Consider the following 15767-nt stretch of genomic DNA (forward strand, 5'->3'; position numbering starts at 1 on the left):
ACATCAATCTACACAGAATACTCCATAATCACAAAGCCAAAACAGGTTTAGACATCAATCTACACAGAACTCCTTAATCACAAAGCGAAAACAGGTTTAGACATCAATCTACACAGAATACTCCATAATCACAAAGCGAAAACAGGTTTAGACATCAATCTACACAGAATACTCCTTAATCACAAAGCGAAAACAGGTTTAGACATCAATCTACACAGAATACTCCATAATCACAAAGCGAAAACAGGTTTAGACATCAATCTACACAGAATACTCCATAATCACAAAGCCAAAACAGGTTTAGACATCAATCTACACAGAATACTCCATAATCACAAAGCCAAAACAGGTTTAGACATCAATCTACACAGAATACTCCATAATCACAAAGCCAAAACAGGTTTAGACATCAATCTACACAGAATACTCCATAATCACAAAGCGAAAACAGGTTTAGACATCAATCTACACAGAATACTCCTTAATCACAAAGCCAAAACAGGTTTAGACATCAATCTACACAGAATACTCCTTAATCACAAAGCCAAAACAGGTTTAGACATCAATCTACACAGAATACTCCATAATCACAAAGTGAAAACAGGTTTAGACATCAATCTACACAGAATACTCCATAATCACAAAGTGAAAACAGGTTTAGACATTTATGCAAAAAAAAAAAAAAAAAATCACGTTTACATAAATATTCAGACCCTTTACTCAGTACTTTGTTGCAGCACCTTTGGCAGCGATTACAGCCTCAAGTCTTCTTGGGTATGACACTACAAGCTTGGCACACCTGTATTTGGGGAGTTTCTTCCATTCTTCTCTGCAGATCCTATCAATCGGTCTGGTTTGATGGGGAGCGTCGCTGTACAGCTATTTTTAGGTGTCTCCAGAGGTGTTCGATCGATCGGGTTCAAGTCTGGGCTCTGGCTGGGCAACTTAAGAGCATTCAGAAACTTGTCCCGAAGCCACACTTGCATTGTCTTGGCTGAGTGCTTAGGGTCTTTGTCCTGTTAGAAGGTGAACCCTCATCCCAGTCTGAGGTCCTGAGCAGGTTTTCATCAAGGACCTCGCTGTACTTTGCTACGTTCATCTTTCCCTTGATCCTGACTAGTCTCCCAGTCCCTGCTGCTGAAAAACATCCCCACGGCATGATGCTGCCACCACCATGCTTCACTGTAGGGATGGTGCCAGGTTTCCTCCAGACATTCAGGCCAGAGAGTTCAATCTTGGTTTCATCAGACCAGTGCAGCTTGTTTCTCATGGTCTGAGAGTCTTTAGATGCCTTCTGACAAACTCCAAGCGGGCTGTCATGTGCCTTTTATTGGGGTGTGGCTTACGTCTGGCCACTCTACCATAAAGGCCTGATTGGTGGATTGCTGCAAAGATGGTTGTACTTCTGGAAGGTTCTCCCATCTCCACAGAGGTACTCTGAAGCTCTTTCAGAGTGACCATTGGGTTCTTGGTCACCTCCCTGACCAAGGCCCTTCTACCCCGATACATCAGTTTGGATGGGCGGCCAGCTCTAGGAAGAGTCTTGGTGGTTCCAAACTTCTTCCATTTAAGAAAGATGGAGGTCACGGTGTTCTTGTGGACCTTCAATGCTGCAGACATTTTTTTGGTACCTTTCCCCAGATCTGTGCCTCAACACAACCCTGTTTTGGAGCTATATGGACAATTCCTTCCACCTAATGGCTTGGTTTTTGCTCTGACATGCACTGTCAACTGTGGGACCTTATATAGACAGGTGTGTGCCTTTTCCAAATCATGTCCAATCAATTGAATGTACCACAGATTGAATCCAATGAAGTTGTAGAAACATCAGGGATGATCAATGGAAACAGGATGCACCTGAGCTCAAATCCAAATCTCATTTACAAAGGGTCTGAATACTTAGGTAAAAAGGTATCCATTTTTTAAAATATTGAATACATTTGCAAACATTTTTAAAAACCTGCTATTGCTTTGTCATTAAGGAGTAGTGCGTGTAGATAAAATAAATATTGAATCAATTAATTTTAGAATAAATTGATTCTGGAGTAACAAAATGTGTAAAAAGTCAAGGGGTCTGAATACTTTCCGAATGCAGTGTGTATATACAAAACATTAGGAGCACCCTCCTTCGTCCTCAGAACAGCCACAGTGTGTGGGCATGGACGTCAAGGTGTCAAAGTGTTCCACGGTGATGCTGGCCCATGTTGACTACAATTTTATTTTTTTATTTTACCTTTATTATTACCTTCAGTTAAGAACACATTCTTATTTTCAATGACGGCCTAGGAACAGTGGGTCAACTGCCTGTTCAGGGGCAGAACGACAGATTTGTACCTTGTCAGCTCGGGGATTCGAACTTGCAACCTTTTGGTTACTAGTCCAACGCTCTAACCACTAGGCTACCCTGCCGCCCAATGCTTCCCACAGTTGTCAAGTTGGCTGGATGTCCTTTGGGTGGTGGACCATTCTTGATACACACGGGAAACTGTTGAGCGTGAAAAACCCAGCAGTGTTGCAGTTCTTGACACAAACCAGTGCACCTGGCACCTACTACCATACCCCTTTCAAAGGCATATTTTGTCTTGCCCATTCATCCTCTGAATGGAACACATACAAAAATGTTGCCCCCCCCCAAAAATTAGAAAATGGAATCAGGCCACAAAAAATATATATTTATATGGCCCTACAGCAGATACTGTATTCACAACACAGCTCTAAACACAACCAACAACCAGGTTCCAACCAAGATGACCTACTACATACAGCCTTTAAACAACCAACAGCCAGAGGTTCCAACCAAGATGACTTACTACAGCCTTTAAACAACCAACAGCCAGAAGTTCCAACCAAGATGACCTACTACAGCCTTTAAACAACCAACAGCCAGAGGTTCCAACCAAGATGACTTACTACAGCCTTTAAACAACCAACAGCCAGAAGTTCCAACCAAGATGACCTACTACAGCCTTTAAACAACCAACAGCCAGAGGTTCCAACTAAGATGACTTACTACAGCCTTTAAACAACCAACAGCCAGAGGTTCCAACCAAGATGACCTACTACAGCCTTTAAACAACCAACAGCCAGAGGTTTCAACCAAGATGACCTACTACAGCCTTTAAACAACCAACAGCCAGAGGTTCCAACCAAGATGACCTACTACAGCCTTTAAACAACCAACAGCCAGAGGTTCCAACCAAGATGACTTACTACAGCCTTTAAACACCCAACAGCCAGAGGTTCAATTAGGGTTGGGTGGTGTGCAGATTTTCATACAGTTTCTGTACCATACCGGAGTATATGCTATTACCAAGAGGGAGTTGAATGTCTCTGCTGTAACCAAGAAGCTTCATCTTCACATCTAGAGCCACTTAGCAAACCAAATGCATAGCTGGAGAACTGAGCTGGATAATCTAATTAACATCCTAGATTTCTCAAAATTATACTCAACTTAAAAATACATCTATTTATTTTTCAAACAGTATTGCAAAATCATACCTTCTGTATTTCAAAATATAGCGTTTATACCATATGCTGTGGTATTAGCCCAAGCCTAGAAACAATAAGTAATAACTAAAAGTATAGAAACACATTAACTCTCACTATTGGATGGCGCCCTAAAATGACAAAAAGGAGCTGATCGTGGACCACAGGAAACGGAGAGCTGAGCACGCCCCCATCCACATCCACAAGGCTGTAGTGGAGCGGGTCGACAGCTTTGAGATCCTCGGAGTCCACATCACTAAGGAATTATAAATGGTCCACACACACACCAACACAGACGTGAAGAAGGCACGACAACACCTCTTTCCCCCCCCAGGAGGCAAAAAATATTTGGCATGGGTCCTCAGATCATCAAAATGTTATACAGCTTCACCATTGAGGAAATCTTGACCGGCTGTCTCACCGCTTAGTATGGCAACTGCTTGGCATTTGATCGCAAGGCACCACAGAGGGTAGTGAGTACAACCCAGTACATCACTGGGGCAGAGCTCTCTGTTATTCAAGCACTCTATACCAGGCGGTGTCAGAGGAAAGGCCCTGAACATTGTTAAAGTCTCCAGCCACCCCAGGTCATTGACTATTCTCTCTGCATTCACATAGCAGAAACGATGCACCAAGTCTGGGACCAACAGAACATCTTCTACCCCCCCCAAGCCACAAGACTGATAAATAGTTAACCAAACAGCTACCTGGACTATCTGCACTGACCCACTTTGCACTAACTCGTTTGACTCATCACATACGCTGCTGCTACTGTCTATTATCTATCCTGATGCCTAGTCACTTTACCCCTACCTATATGTACATATCTACCTCCCTTACCTCGTACCCCTGCACATTGACTTGGTACATGGTACATGGTACCTTGTGTATATAGCCATGTTATTACCCCTGCACATTGACTTGGTAGTGGTACCCTGTGTATATAGCCATGTTATTACCTGGTACCCTGTGTATATAGCCATGTTATTAGCCCTGCACATTGACTTGGTAGTGGTACCCTGTGTATACAGCCATGTTATTACCTGGTACCCTGTGTATATAGCCATGTTATTACCCCTGCACATTGACTTGGTAGTGGTACCCTGTGTATACAGCCTAGTTATTACCTCTACCCCTGCACATTGACTTGGTAGTGGTACCCTGTGTATATAGCCATGTTATTACCTGGTACCCTGTGTATATAGCCATGTTATTACCCCTGCACATTGACTTGGTAGTGGTACCCTGTGTATATAGCCATGTTATTACCTGGTACCCTGTGTATATAGCCATGTTATTACCCCTGCACATTGACTTGGTAGTGGTACCCTGGTACCCTGTGTATATAGCCATGTTATTACCACTGCACATTGACTTGGTACTGATACCCTGTGTATATAGCCATGTTATTACCTGGTACCCTGTGTATATAGCCATGTTATTACCCCTGCACATTGACTTGGTAGTGGTACCCTGTGTATACAGCCTAGTTATTACCTGATACCCTGCACATTGACTTGGTAGTGGTACCCTGTGTATACAGCCATGTCATTACCCCTGCACATTGACTTGGTACTGATACCCTGTGTATATAGCCATGTTATTACCCTTGCACATTGACTTGGTACTGATACCCTGTGTATATAGCCATGTTATTACCCTTGCACATTGACTTGGTAGTGGTACCAAGTCACTGACATCATGTCAGTGATTCTCTCGGTAACACAGGTGTGAGTGTTGACGAGGACAAGGATGGAGATCATTCGGTCATGCTGATTGAGTTCGAATAACAGACTGTTAGCTTCAAAAGGAGGGTGGTGCTTAGAATCATTGTTCTTCCTCTGTTAACCATGGTTACCTGCAAGGAAACACATGCAGTCATCATTGCTTTGCACAAAAAGGGCTTCACAGGCAAAGATATTGCTGCCAGTAAGATTGCACCTAAATCAACCATTTATCGGATCATCAAGAACTTCAAGGAGAGCGGTTCAATTGTTGTGAAGAAGGCTTCAGGGCGCCCAAGAAAGTCCAGCAAGCGCCAGGACCGTCTCCTAAAGTTGATTCAGCTGCGGGATCGGGGCACCACCAGTACAGAGCTTGCTCAGGAATGGCAGCAGGCAGGTGTGAGTGCATCTGCACGCACAGTGAGGCGAAGACTTTTGGAGGATGGCCTGGTGTCAAGAAGGGCAGCAAAGAAGCCACTTCTCTCCAGGAAAAACATCAGGGACAGACTGATATTCTGCATAAGGTACAGGGATTGGACTGCTGAGGACTGGGGTAAAGTCATTTTCTCTGATGAATCCCCTTTCCGATTGTTTGGGGCATCGGGAAAAAAGCTTGTCCGGAGAAGGCAAGGTGAGCGCTAGCATCAGACCTGTGTCATGCCAACAGTAAAGCATCCTGAGACCATTCATGTGTGGGGTTGCTTCTCAGCCAAGGGAGTGGGCTCACTCACCATGTTGCCTAAGAACACAGCCATGAATAAAGAATGGTACCAACACATCCTCAGAGAGCAACTTCTCCCAACCATCCAGGAACAGTTTGGCGACGAACAATATCTTTTTCCAGCATGATGGAGCACCTTGCCATAAGGCAAAAGTGATAACTAAGTGGCTCGGGGAACAAAACATCGATATTTTGGGTCCATGGCCAGGAAACTCCCCAGACCTTAATCCCATTGAGAACTTGTGGTCAATCCTCAAGAGGAGGGTGGACAAACAAAAACCCACAAATTCTGACAAACTCCAAGCATTGATTGTGTAAGAATGGGCTGCCATCAGTCAGGATGTGGCCCAGAAGACAGCATGCCAGGGCGGATTGCAGAGGTCTTGAAAAATAAGGGTCAACACTGTAGTATTGACTCTTTGCATCAACTTCATGTAATTGTCAATAAAAGCCTTTGACACTTATGAAATGCTTGTAATTATACTTCAGTATTCCATAGTAACATCTGACAAAAATATCTAGACACTGAAGCAGCAAACTTTGTGGATATTAATATTTGTGTCATTCTCAAAACTTTTGGCCACGACTGTACACCGGTTGCTGACCAAGCATGAAGACAAATAACATTTGATTTGAAAACCACTGGATTGGATAAAATTCTGCGAGTGAACACAGTAGTGTCTATTCCAGTCATGTCTTTCTAGCTAGCCATTAGGTGAAACATCACACCTTATGGGTTCACGTGACATCACATCTTATGGGTTCACGTGACATCACATCGTATGGGTTCACGTGACATCACATCGTATGGGTTCACGTGACATCACATCGTATGGGTTCACGTGACATCACATCGTATGGGTTCACGTGACATCACATCTTATGGGTTCACGTGACATCACACCTTATGGGTTCACGTAACATCACACCTTATGGGTTCACATGAAATCACACCTTATGGGTTCACATGAAATCACACCTTATGGGTTCACGTCACATCTTATGGGTTCACGTGACATCTCTTATGGGTTCACGTGACATCTCTTATGGGTTCACGTCACACCTTATGGGTTCACGTGACATCGCTTATGGGTTCACGTGACATCACACCTTATGGGTTCACGTGACATCACACCTTATGGGTTCACGTGACATCACACCTTATGGGTTCACGTGACATCACACCTTATGGGTTCACGTGACATCACACCTTATGGGTTCACGTGACATCACACCACATGGGTTCACGTGACATCACACCACATGGGTTCACGTGACATCACATCTTATGGGTTCACGTGACATCACACCTTATGGGTTCACGTGACATCACACCTTATGGGTTCACGTGACATCACATCTTATGGGTTCACGTGACATCACACCTTATGGGTTCACGTGACATCACACCTTATGGGTTCACGTGACATCACACCACATGGGTTCACGTGACATCACACCACATGGGTTCACGTGACATCACACCACATGGGTTCACGTGACATCACACCACATGGGTTCACGTGACATCACATCTTATGGGTTCACGTGACATCACACCTTATGGGTTCACGTGACATCACACCTTATGGGTTCACGTGACATCACATCTTATGGGTTCACGTGACATCACACAGAAGCTGTTAAGAAGCCTTTTGGTCCTAGACTAGGCGCTCCGGTACTGCTTGCGGTGCGGTAGCAGAGAAACCAAGGCTAAAACAAGTCTAACTTAGCTGACTAAGTGCATTGATCAGTGTTTCAACTGTCACACTAGATGGTGTGGTCAGATGGAGGTTGAGGTGAGGGGGCTGGATGTCATTGTAATTAATGTGATTTGATTAATTGTTCAGGAGTCTAATGGCTCGGGGGTAGGAGCTGTTTAGAAGCCTCTTGGACCCAGACTTGGTGCTCCGGTACCACTTGCCGTGCGGTAGCAGAGAACACAGTCTATGACTTGGGTGACTGGAGTCTTTGACAAGACGTACTTTGTTGTACATTAACACACAGATAACTAATATATGTCTCTATGCTCACAACCCAACCACCTTAGATACACAACCCCCCCCCCCCCCCCCCCCCCCCCCCTCGCTTGGGCTGGAAGACAATGGGTCAGGTGCAGTGCGGAGCCCCTGTAGCATATTATAAAGAGGTAGTAGGACTCTGTACCTTGGTTAAAGGATGAAGCTGACATCAGGGAAATGCACTCAGCCGTGGAAGATCTAAGCACGGCCTGAACAGCAAGACTGCAGCAAGGGAAATCTATTTATTCTCTGTGCTGGTTGAGACAGTATGATGATGCAGAGCCAAGGGGGTCGTATTCATTAGGACGTAACGTAGCAAAACGCTTTCGCCCGAGAATGAAAATGAGGGGTTTCTTTATTGAACAAGTTGAGGTAGTCTCTCTCTCTGTTTCAGTGTTCATGCACATGTATGGCTTGTTCATGAAGAATAGAGAGAGGCTGCAGTATGGATGACTGGGCAGGAAAGATGCTGCTGGCCCCTCTGTGCTGCTGGGGGCGGGCTCTCTCCCCGTCATGCTGGGGGCGCGCTCTCTCTCCCCCCAGTCATGCTGGGGGCGCGCTCTCTCCCTCTCTCTCCCCGTCATGCTGGGGGCGCGCTCTCTCTCCCCTCAGTCATGCTGGGGGCGCGCTCTCTCCCTCTCTCTCCCCGTGGTGCTGGGGGCGCGCTCTCTCTCCCCCCAGTCATGCTGGGGGCGCTCTCTCTCTCTCCCCCCGTCACGCTGGGGGCGGGCTCTCTCCCCGTCATGCTGGGGGCGCTCTCTCTCTCCCCCCGTCACGCTGGGGGCGCTCTCTCTCCCCGTCACGCTGGGGGCGCTCTCTCTCCCTCTCTCTCCCCGTCACGCTGGGGGCGCTCTCTCTCCCTCTCTCCCCCCAGTCATGCTGGGGGCGCTCTCTCTCCCTCTCTCTCCCCGTCATGCTGGGGGCGCGCTCTCTCCCTCTCTCTCCCCGTGATGCTGGTGGGTGATCGCTCTTTCCCCGTGATGCTGGGGTGGGGCTCTCTCTCTCCCCGTGATGATGGGAGGGTGATGCTGGGGGGGCTCTCTCTCTCCCCGTGATGCTGGGAATGAGGCTCTCTCTCTCCCCGTGATGCTGGGAGGGGCTCTCTCTCTCCCCGTGGTGCTGGGGGGTGGTGCTCTCTCTCTCCCGTGATGCTGGGGGGCCCTCTCTCCCCGTGATGCTGGGGGGCCCTCTCTCCCCGTGATGCTGGCAGCCCTCTCTCCCTGTGATGCTAGGGGCTCTCTCTGCCTGTAATGCTGGGGGCTCGCTCTCCCCGTGATGCAGGGAACTCTCTCTCCCCGTGATGCTGGGGGCCCTCTCTCGCAGTGTTGCTGGGGGCCCTCTCTCCCTGTGATGCTGGGGGCCCTCTCTCCCTGTGATGCTGGAGCTCTCTCCCCCCGTGATGCTGGGGAGGCTCTCTATCTCCCTGTGATGCTGGGGGCTCTCTCTCCCTGTGATGCTGGGCAGGTGGCTCTCTCTCTCCCTGTGATGCTGGGAGGCTCTCTCTCCCCGTGATGCTGGGAGGCTCTCTCTCCCCGTGATGCTGGGGAGCTCTCTCTCCCCGTGATGCTGGGGGCTCTCTCTCCCCGTGATGCTGGGGGCTCGCTCTCTCGGTGTCTCTTTTAGTGCCACATCTCACAGCAAGGCCACTTGATTATTTATAACAAAGTAGCAGTGAGGAGGAGAGGAGCCGGAAACGACCAGCTGACAGCAGCACAGCAGTATCCCTCCTGCCCTTTCTCCTGGGATGCCCCTGCCCAGTGTGCCACCTGCCAGTCCACAACAGATACACAGACCAATCCCTTTCTTCAAAAACAGACGATTAATTGTGGTGCAAAATATAATGTCAGTACGACAAGTAGTCCCAGTCCCAAACGACACAACCGAATAGCTTCAGAATCAGTATCACAGTAGTGCAGCAAAGACAGTCCTGTACAGACAAACATACATCTTTTCTCTTTGAGAGACCAAGGTGATTAGCTAGTTCCACAGGTTCCCTCACAGTACAGTGTGTATCGTACTGCACAGTCAGGAAGGCACCCCTATATGTCTGAGACACCCCTTATTTTAAACCAGAGGGACCAGCATCACCATATCTGTCAGCCTTCACACTGCCGGCCAATAGCGGGCCTTTACAGACCAGATCAATGTGTCGCTACATCCGAATCAATGCCGTCTTAGATAACAGGGGTGTGCAGGGCAACATATCCATGATTCTCTTTCACACCAACACTGACAGTTGTTACCAGATCTTGCAGTGTTTTCACAGCTAATAGGTATATAACTATATAGTTAAAGCCCATGTTTAGTGACAGATGTAGTTAGCAAAGATCTGACCTTGTTCTGCCTGGTGAAGAGAGAACAACTGTTGTTAACCTACCATGTGCTTGCAATAACTACATAGGTCAACCATCTACACCTAGCTAGCCAAAACAATAGTACTTGCAGCTAACAAGACAGCTCCCCTAAATAGCCATTGCTATAACTGGCTAGCGAGTTAACAAGGTTTGAATGCTGCCAACTTAGTCACTAGGCTAGCTAGATAGTGAACTAGCAACCATCTGTATTAGCGACGTTGCTAACTTGCTAACGTTAGCATGCACAAAACACCCGTGATTAGGTCAATAAATAACATTCAAAATGTTCATCTATCTGTTGAAATGGAAACGAGCTTTACCTTCAGCCACATCTTCGTCTATGGCTCCCTTCACCTGAGAGAAGCACCATTGGAAATCGTTCCCTCCTCCGACACCTATAAAACATCACAAATTGAATAAAGGTGAATAAATAGCCAGAAAATAGGAGCAGATGTTATAGAAATACAGAGGAATTAATTCCCACCTTTAAATGTGTACTTCAACATAGCAACTAGTTAACTATGGAGTATACACTTTGGCACACATTGTCAGAGCTGCTCGGTTGCCTGTTAGCCAAGAAACTTGCAATGCTTTTAGGCCGCGCTGATGCGGGGGCCCCCCGTCTACAAAGTTGTCAACCTTACCTGCCATTGTCACTTTCTGCAACACAACTGGCTTCTTTTTTTTGGGCGGGGGGAGGGGGTCTTCCCGATAGTGATTAGAGTTGTAAGGATTGTAATTTCAGTACAAGGTTATTAAAAAGGAAACAGTTATTAGAGTCGTGAATATGGGCTTTACAGAAATGCCCGTGATTTTTTTTCATTTCATTTCCAAAAATCCAAAATGGCGCACAAGTGACAGTCGACGTGACACGGTGACGTCATTGCGACGCTTCGGAAGTCTATTTCAGGCGCTCGACCGCATCAGAGGCGCACCGTCTATGCGCAGCTTCGCATAGCCTTGGCGAGCTGACAGATACAGGGCGTGGGAAAGTGGACTATTATCTCTATGTTTCCCCCCCGTAATGACCATTCAATGTTTTTTGCAAAACAGATTTTTTTTGTTGTTGGTTTCATACTTAGATAAAGACATTCGACACAAAGTCAGAGATTGTCATAGGCATCGAAATCTAAGAAATAGACAGAGCCTTAATCCTAGGCCATTGGCTGGTGTTTCACAACCATTTATATATATACCAGGGAATAGAGCTCGCCAGTTTGTAGTCCTAAAAACCGGAAATGAGTTACCACTGGTTCGTTCAGCCATTCCTATGGGAAAATTCACGGGGAAAGAATGGGTTTTTGGAATAAACAGCGAAAAGGTAAACACAGGCTTAGGATATCTTATACGTTTTATTCTATGAGATAATATCAGTCAGTTAACATGGCATTTATGAATTATGAAACCTTTATGTTATTGTTTTTAATTACACAAATGCTTAAAAATTCACAAAACGTTACGTTAGCGGATGAAGATGATCTCATAGAACAAAAGGTATAAGATCTCCTAAGTCTGTGTTTACCACACTGCTTATTTTGGGTGTTTATCCAAACCCCCCCCCCCCCCCCAAAAAAACTCCATTCATTTACCCATAGGATTTGCCAAACGAACCAATGGTGGAGTTAATGTCTACTCCATTACTATTTGCTCAGAGACCGAAAAGTAATGACGTTTTTGTTTGTTTGAGTGATGTAAACCTTTACGTTCCTGATGTGCTGGTGTGAACCTGATTCTAGATCTCGTGAAACTAGTTGAAACTGTAAAGTAAATCATCCTTCTTTTTGTTGTTGTTGTTGTTGAACAAATTATTTACTCCGTGCAATTGTGTGAGATAAATCACAACTATAGCAGTTACAGGAAGTCGGCTATCTTGTCAATATAATAAATAGTCTTTGTCAATACTACAACAGTAACAAAGCTACTCACAACCACTGATAGTCAATTTACTATCTTGTTTTGAGGCAGACTGTAGAGACCAGCCAGTAGAGGGCAGTATTTAGCCAGACCAGCCAGTAGAGTGCAGTATTTAGCCAGACCAGCCAGCAGAGTGCAGTATTTAGCCAGAAATGACGAGGCTCCTCAGATCTTTCTCTGCTCATTATGAAGAGGTGGTGTCCTCTCCTCGCCAGTGTTCTGCTGAATGTGACTAAGTTCCTGCTAGTGGAAGCTTGTTTGCTCTATGTATTTTTTTATATATTTTTTCAATTTGCTTGTTAGACTTAAAAGCCCTAGAAATCCTCCTCGGCCTGACAGAGTAATCCTCTATCTACTTTGTTGTAGCTTCTCTCTTCATTAATTCCAACCCATACGGGGGGAAAAACATGCATTTGTGAATGATATAAAAATGTCCAAATAAAGTATTTTTTAAATGAACGGGGTATGGTAGTAGGTGCCAAGCACACCGGTTTGAGTGTATCAAGAACTGTTGGGGCTACTGGGTTTTTCACACTCAACAGTTTCCCATGTTTATCAAGAATGGTCCACCACCCACAGGACATCCAGCCAACTTGACACAACAGTGGGAAGCATCGGAGTCAACACGGGCCATCATCCCTGTGGAACGCTTTCGACACCTTGTAGAGTCCAATGCCCGACGAATTGAGGCTGTTCTGAGGGAAAAGGGGGGAAGTGCAAGTCAATATTAAGAAGGTGTTCCTAATGCTTTGTACACTGAGTATATATCACACAAAGTAAGTGGGGGGGACAGCGTAGCCTAGTGGTTAGAGCTTTGGACAAGTAACCGAAAGGTTGCAGGTTTGAATACCCGGCCGTCATTGAAAATAGGAATTTGTTCTTAACTGACTTGCCTAGTTAAAAAAAATAGTACATGTTAAACACATCAGAAAATGTATTTAAAGTAAACTCTGAAATCCTTTAAATAATTTATTTTACAACGTATTTCCACATGTATTTATCAACATATTTGGAAATGTTTTGTGAAATGTGTTTTATTTTAATGTATTTGTCAGAAATATATTTAAATTAAAATTGATCTAATATGTGAACAAATATGCCAAACGATATTGCAACAAAATGGTTCCTGTCTTAACAAAGGCACTGTAGTGACTGGCAATGTCCTGATGTCAGACTCATTCAGACTGCAGAACTGGCGGTGTACAAACTTAACAGAGTACATGACCCAACGAGAGCTAACCCAAGAACACGACTCCAGCAAGCTACCCTCCGATGGGTGACCCAACGAGAGCTAACCCAAGAACACGACTCCAGCAAGCTACCCTCCAATGGGTGACCCAACGAGAGCTAACCCAAGAACACGACTCCAGCAAGCTACCCTCAGATGGGTGACCCAACGAGAGCTAACCCAAGAACAACATCACCTGGAGTCCCACTGTTATAACACAACACAACATCACCTGGAGTCCCACTGTTAAACACAACACAACATCACCTGGAGTCCCCACTGTTAAAACACAACACAACATCACCTGGAGTCCCACTGTTAAAACACAGCACAACATCACCTGGAGTCCCACTGTTAAAACACAACATCACCTGGAGTCCCACTGTTAAAACACAACACCACCTGGAGTCCCACTGTTAAAACACAACACAACATCACCTGGAGTCCCACTGTTAAATCACAACATCACCTGGAGTCCCACTGTTAAATCACAACATCACCTGGAGTCCCCACTGTTAAAACACAACACAACATCACCTGGAGTCCCACTGTTAAAACACAACACAACATCACCTGGAGTCCCCACTGTTAAAACACAACACAACATCTCCTGGAGTCCCACTGTTAAAACACAACATCACCTGGAGTCCCCACTGTTAAAACACAGCACAACATCACCTGGAGTCCCACTGTTAAAACACAACACAACATCACCTGGAGTCCCCACTGTTAAAACACAACACAACATCACCTGGAGTCCCCACTGTTAAAACACAACACCACCTGGAGTACCCACTGTTAAAACACAACACAACATCACCTGGAGTCCCCACTGTTAAAACACAGCACAACATCACCTGGAGTCCCACTGTTAAAACACAACACAACATCTCCTGGAGTCCCCACTGTTAAAACACAACAAAACACCACCTGGAGTCCCACTGTTAAAACACAACACAACATCACCTGGAGTCCCACTGTTAAACCACAACATCACCTGGAGTCCCACTGTTAAAACACAACACAACATCACCTGGAGTCCCCACTGTTAAAACACAGCACAACATCACCTGGAGTCCCACTGTTAAAACACAACACAACATCTCCTGGAGTCCCACTGTTAAAACACAACATCACCTGGAGTCCCCACTGTTAAAACACAACACAACATCACCTGGAGTCCCACTGTTAAAACACAACACAACATCACCTGGAGTCCCACTGTTAAAACACAGCACAACATCACCTGGAGTCCCACTGTTAAAACACAACACAACATCACCTGGAGTCCCACTGTTAAACACAACATCTCCTGGAGTCCCACTGTTAAAACACAACACAACATCACCTGGAGTCCCACTGTTAAAACACAACATCACCTGGAGTCCCACTGTTAAAACACAACACAACATCACCTGGAGTCCCCACTGTTAAAACACAACACAACATCTCCTGGAGTCCCACTGTTAAACACAACATCTCCTGGAGTCCCACTGTTAAACACAACACAACATCTCCTGCATATAAAGCCTTCCTAAAAGATCCAGGCTTGCCAAAAGTAAAGTGCCCTTTTTGTATAATTATGATGGAAATAATGGGATGTTTTCCTGACTGGACATATCACGCACGCACGCACACACACACACACACACACACACACACACACATATATATTGTCCTATGGGTCCCTTGGGCACTGGTCAAAAGTAGTGTCCCTTAAAAGGAAATAAGGTACCATTTGGGACATATGTCCAATCAGGTGTAGTGACATGCCATATAATGACTAGCAGGGATATAAAAGAAGCAGCCTTCGGGGAACCTTTCTGTAACCCCATTGGAAACAGGTCTTGTTATTTTGAAAAACAAATTACTCTGGAAAAGTGGAAGAGATGAGAGCGGAAGAGATGAGAGCATAGCCCGCTGTTATTTAGAGTTTTTGTTTTTGTTGTAAGAACACAGTAGTCTACAGCTTCAGTGCCCATTCTTCCAATATTAGACATGTTCTGGTCAAATTAATTCTCTTTAAGTTTGAAAGCCCTGATGGACCTTCTGTCATTTATATTCTGTTCCTCTTCTCCGACAACATGAGGTATTACTCAGCCTTTTCTGGGACGTCGGGATCAAACAAGGGGCTTGTACCAAATGGCAGCCTATTCCCTATGTAGTGCACTACTTTTAACCAGAGCCATTAGGGATCTGATCAAAAGTAGTGCACTATATAGGGAATAGGCTGCGATTTGGGAAGCAGGCAAGGTCTGGCATATCTAAAACGGACAATGTTGTAGACCTACATAAGAAAGTTTCCTGGAAATGTGTTTT

At 45.5% G+C, this 15767-nt stretch overlaps 1 protein-coding gene across 1 annotated transcript in view; it reads right to left on the reverse strand.

Moving 5' to 3' along the window:
- Positions 1 to 11185, reverse strand: part of LOC139381099 (serine/threonine-protein phosphatase 2A 55 kDa regulatory subunit B delta isoform-like) — a 31304-nt gene extending 20119 nt beyond the window's left edge. The window contains exons 1-2 of the mRNA XM_071124379.1: positions 10951 to 11185; positions 10627 to 10701 (exon numbers count right to left, since the gene is read on the reverse strand). Of these exons, the coding sequence (XP_070980480.1) occupies positions 10627 to 10701; positions 10951 to 10957 (82 nt within the window). The 5' untranslated portion in view covers positions 10958 to 11185. The remainder of the gene's footprint in view (positions 1 to 10626; positions 10702 to 10950) is intronic.
- Between the last annotated feature and the right edge of the window lie 4582 nt (positions 11186 to 15767).

Source organism: Oncorhynchus clarkii, chromosome 23 (genome assembly GCF_045791955.1).
Source record: "Oncorhynchus clarkii lewisi isolate Uvic-CL-2024 chromosome 23, UVic_Ocla_1.0, whole genome shotgun sequence".
NCBI classification, from domain to species: Eukaryota; Metazoa; Chordata; class Actinopteri; order Salmoniformes; family Salmonidae; genus Oncorhynchus; species Oncorhynchus clarkii.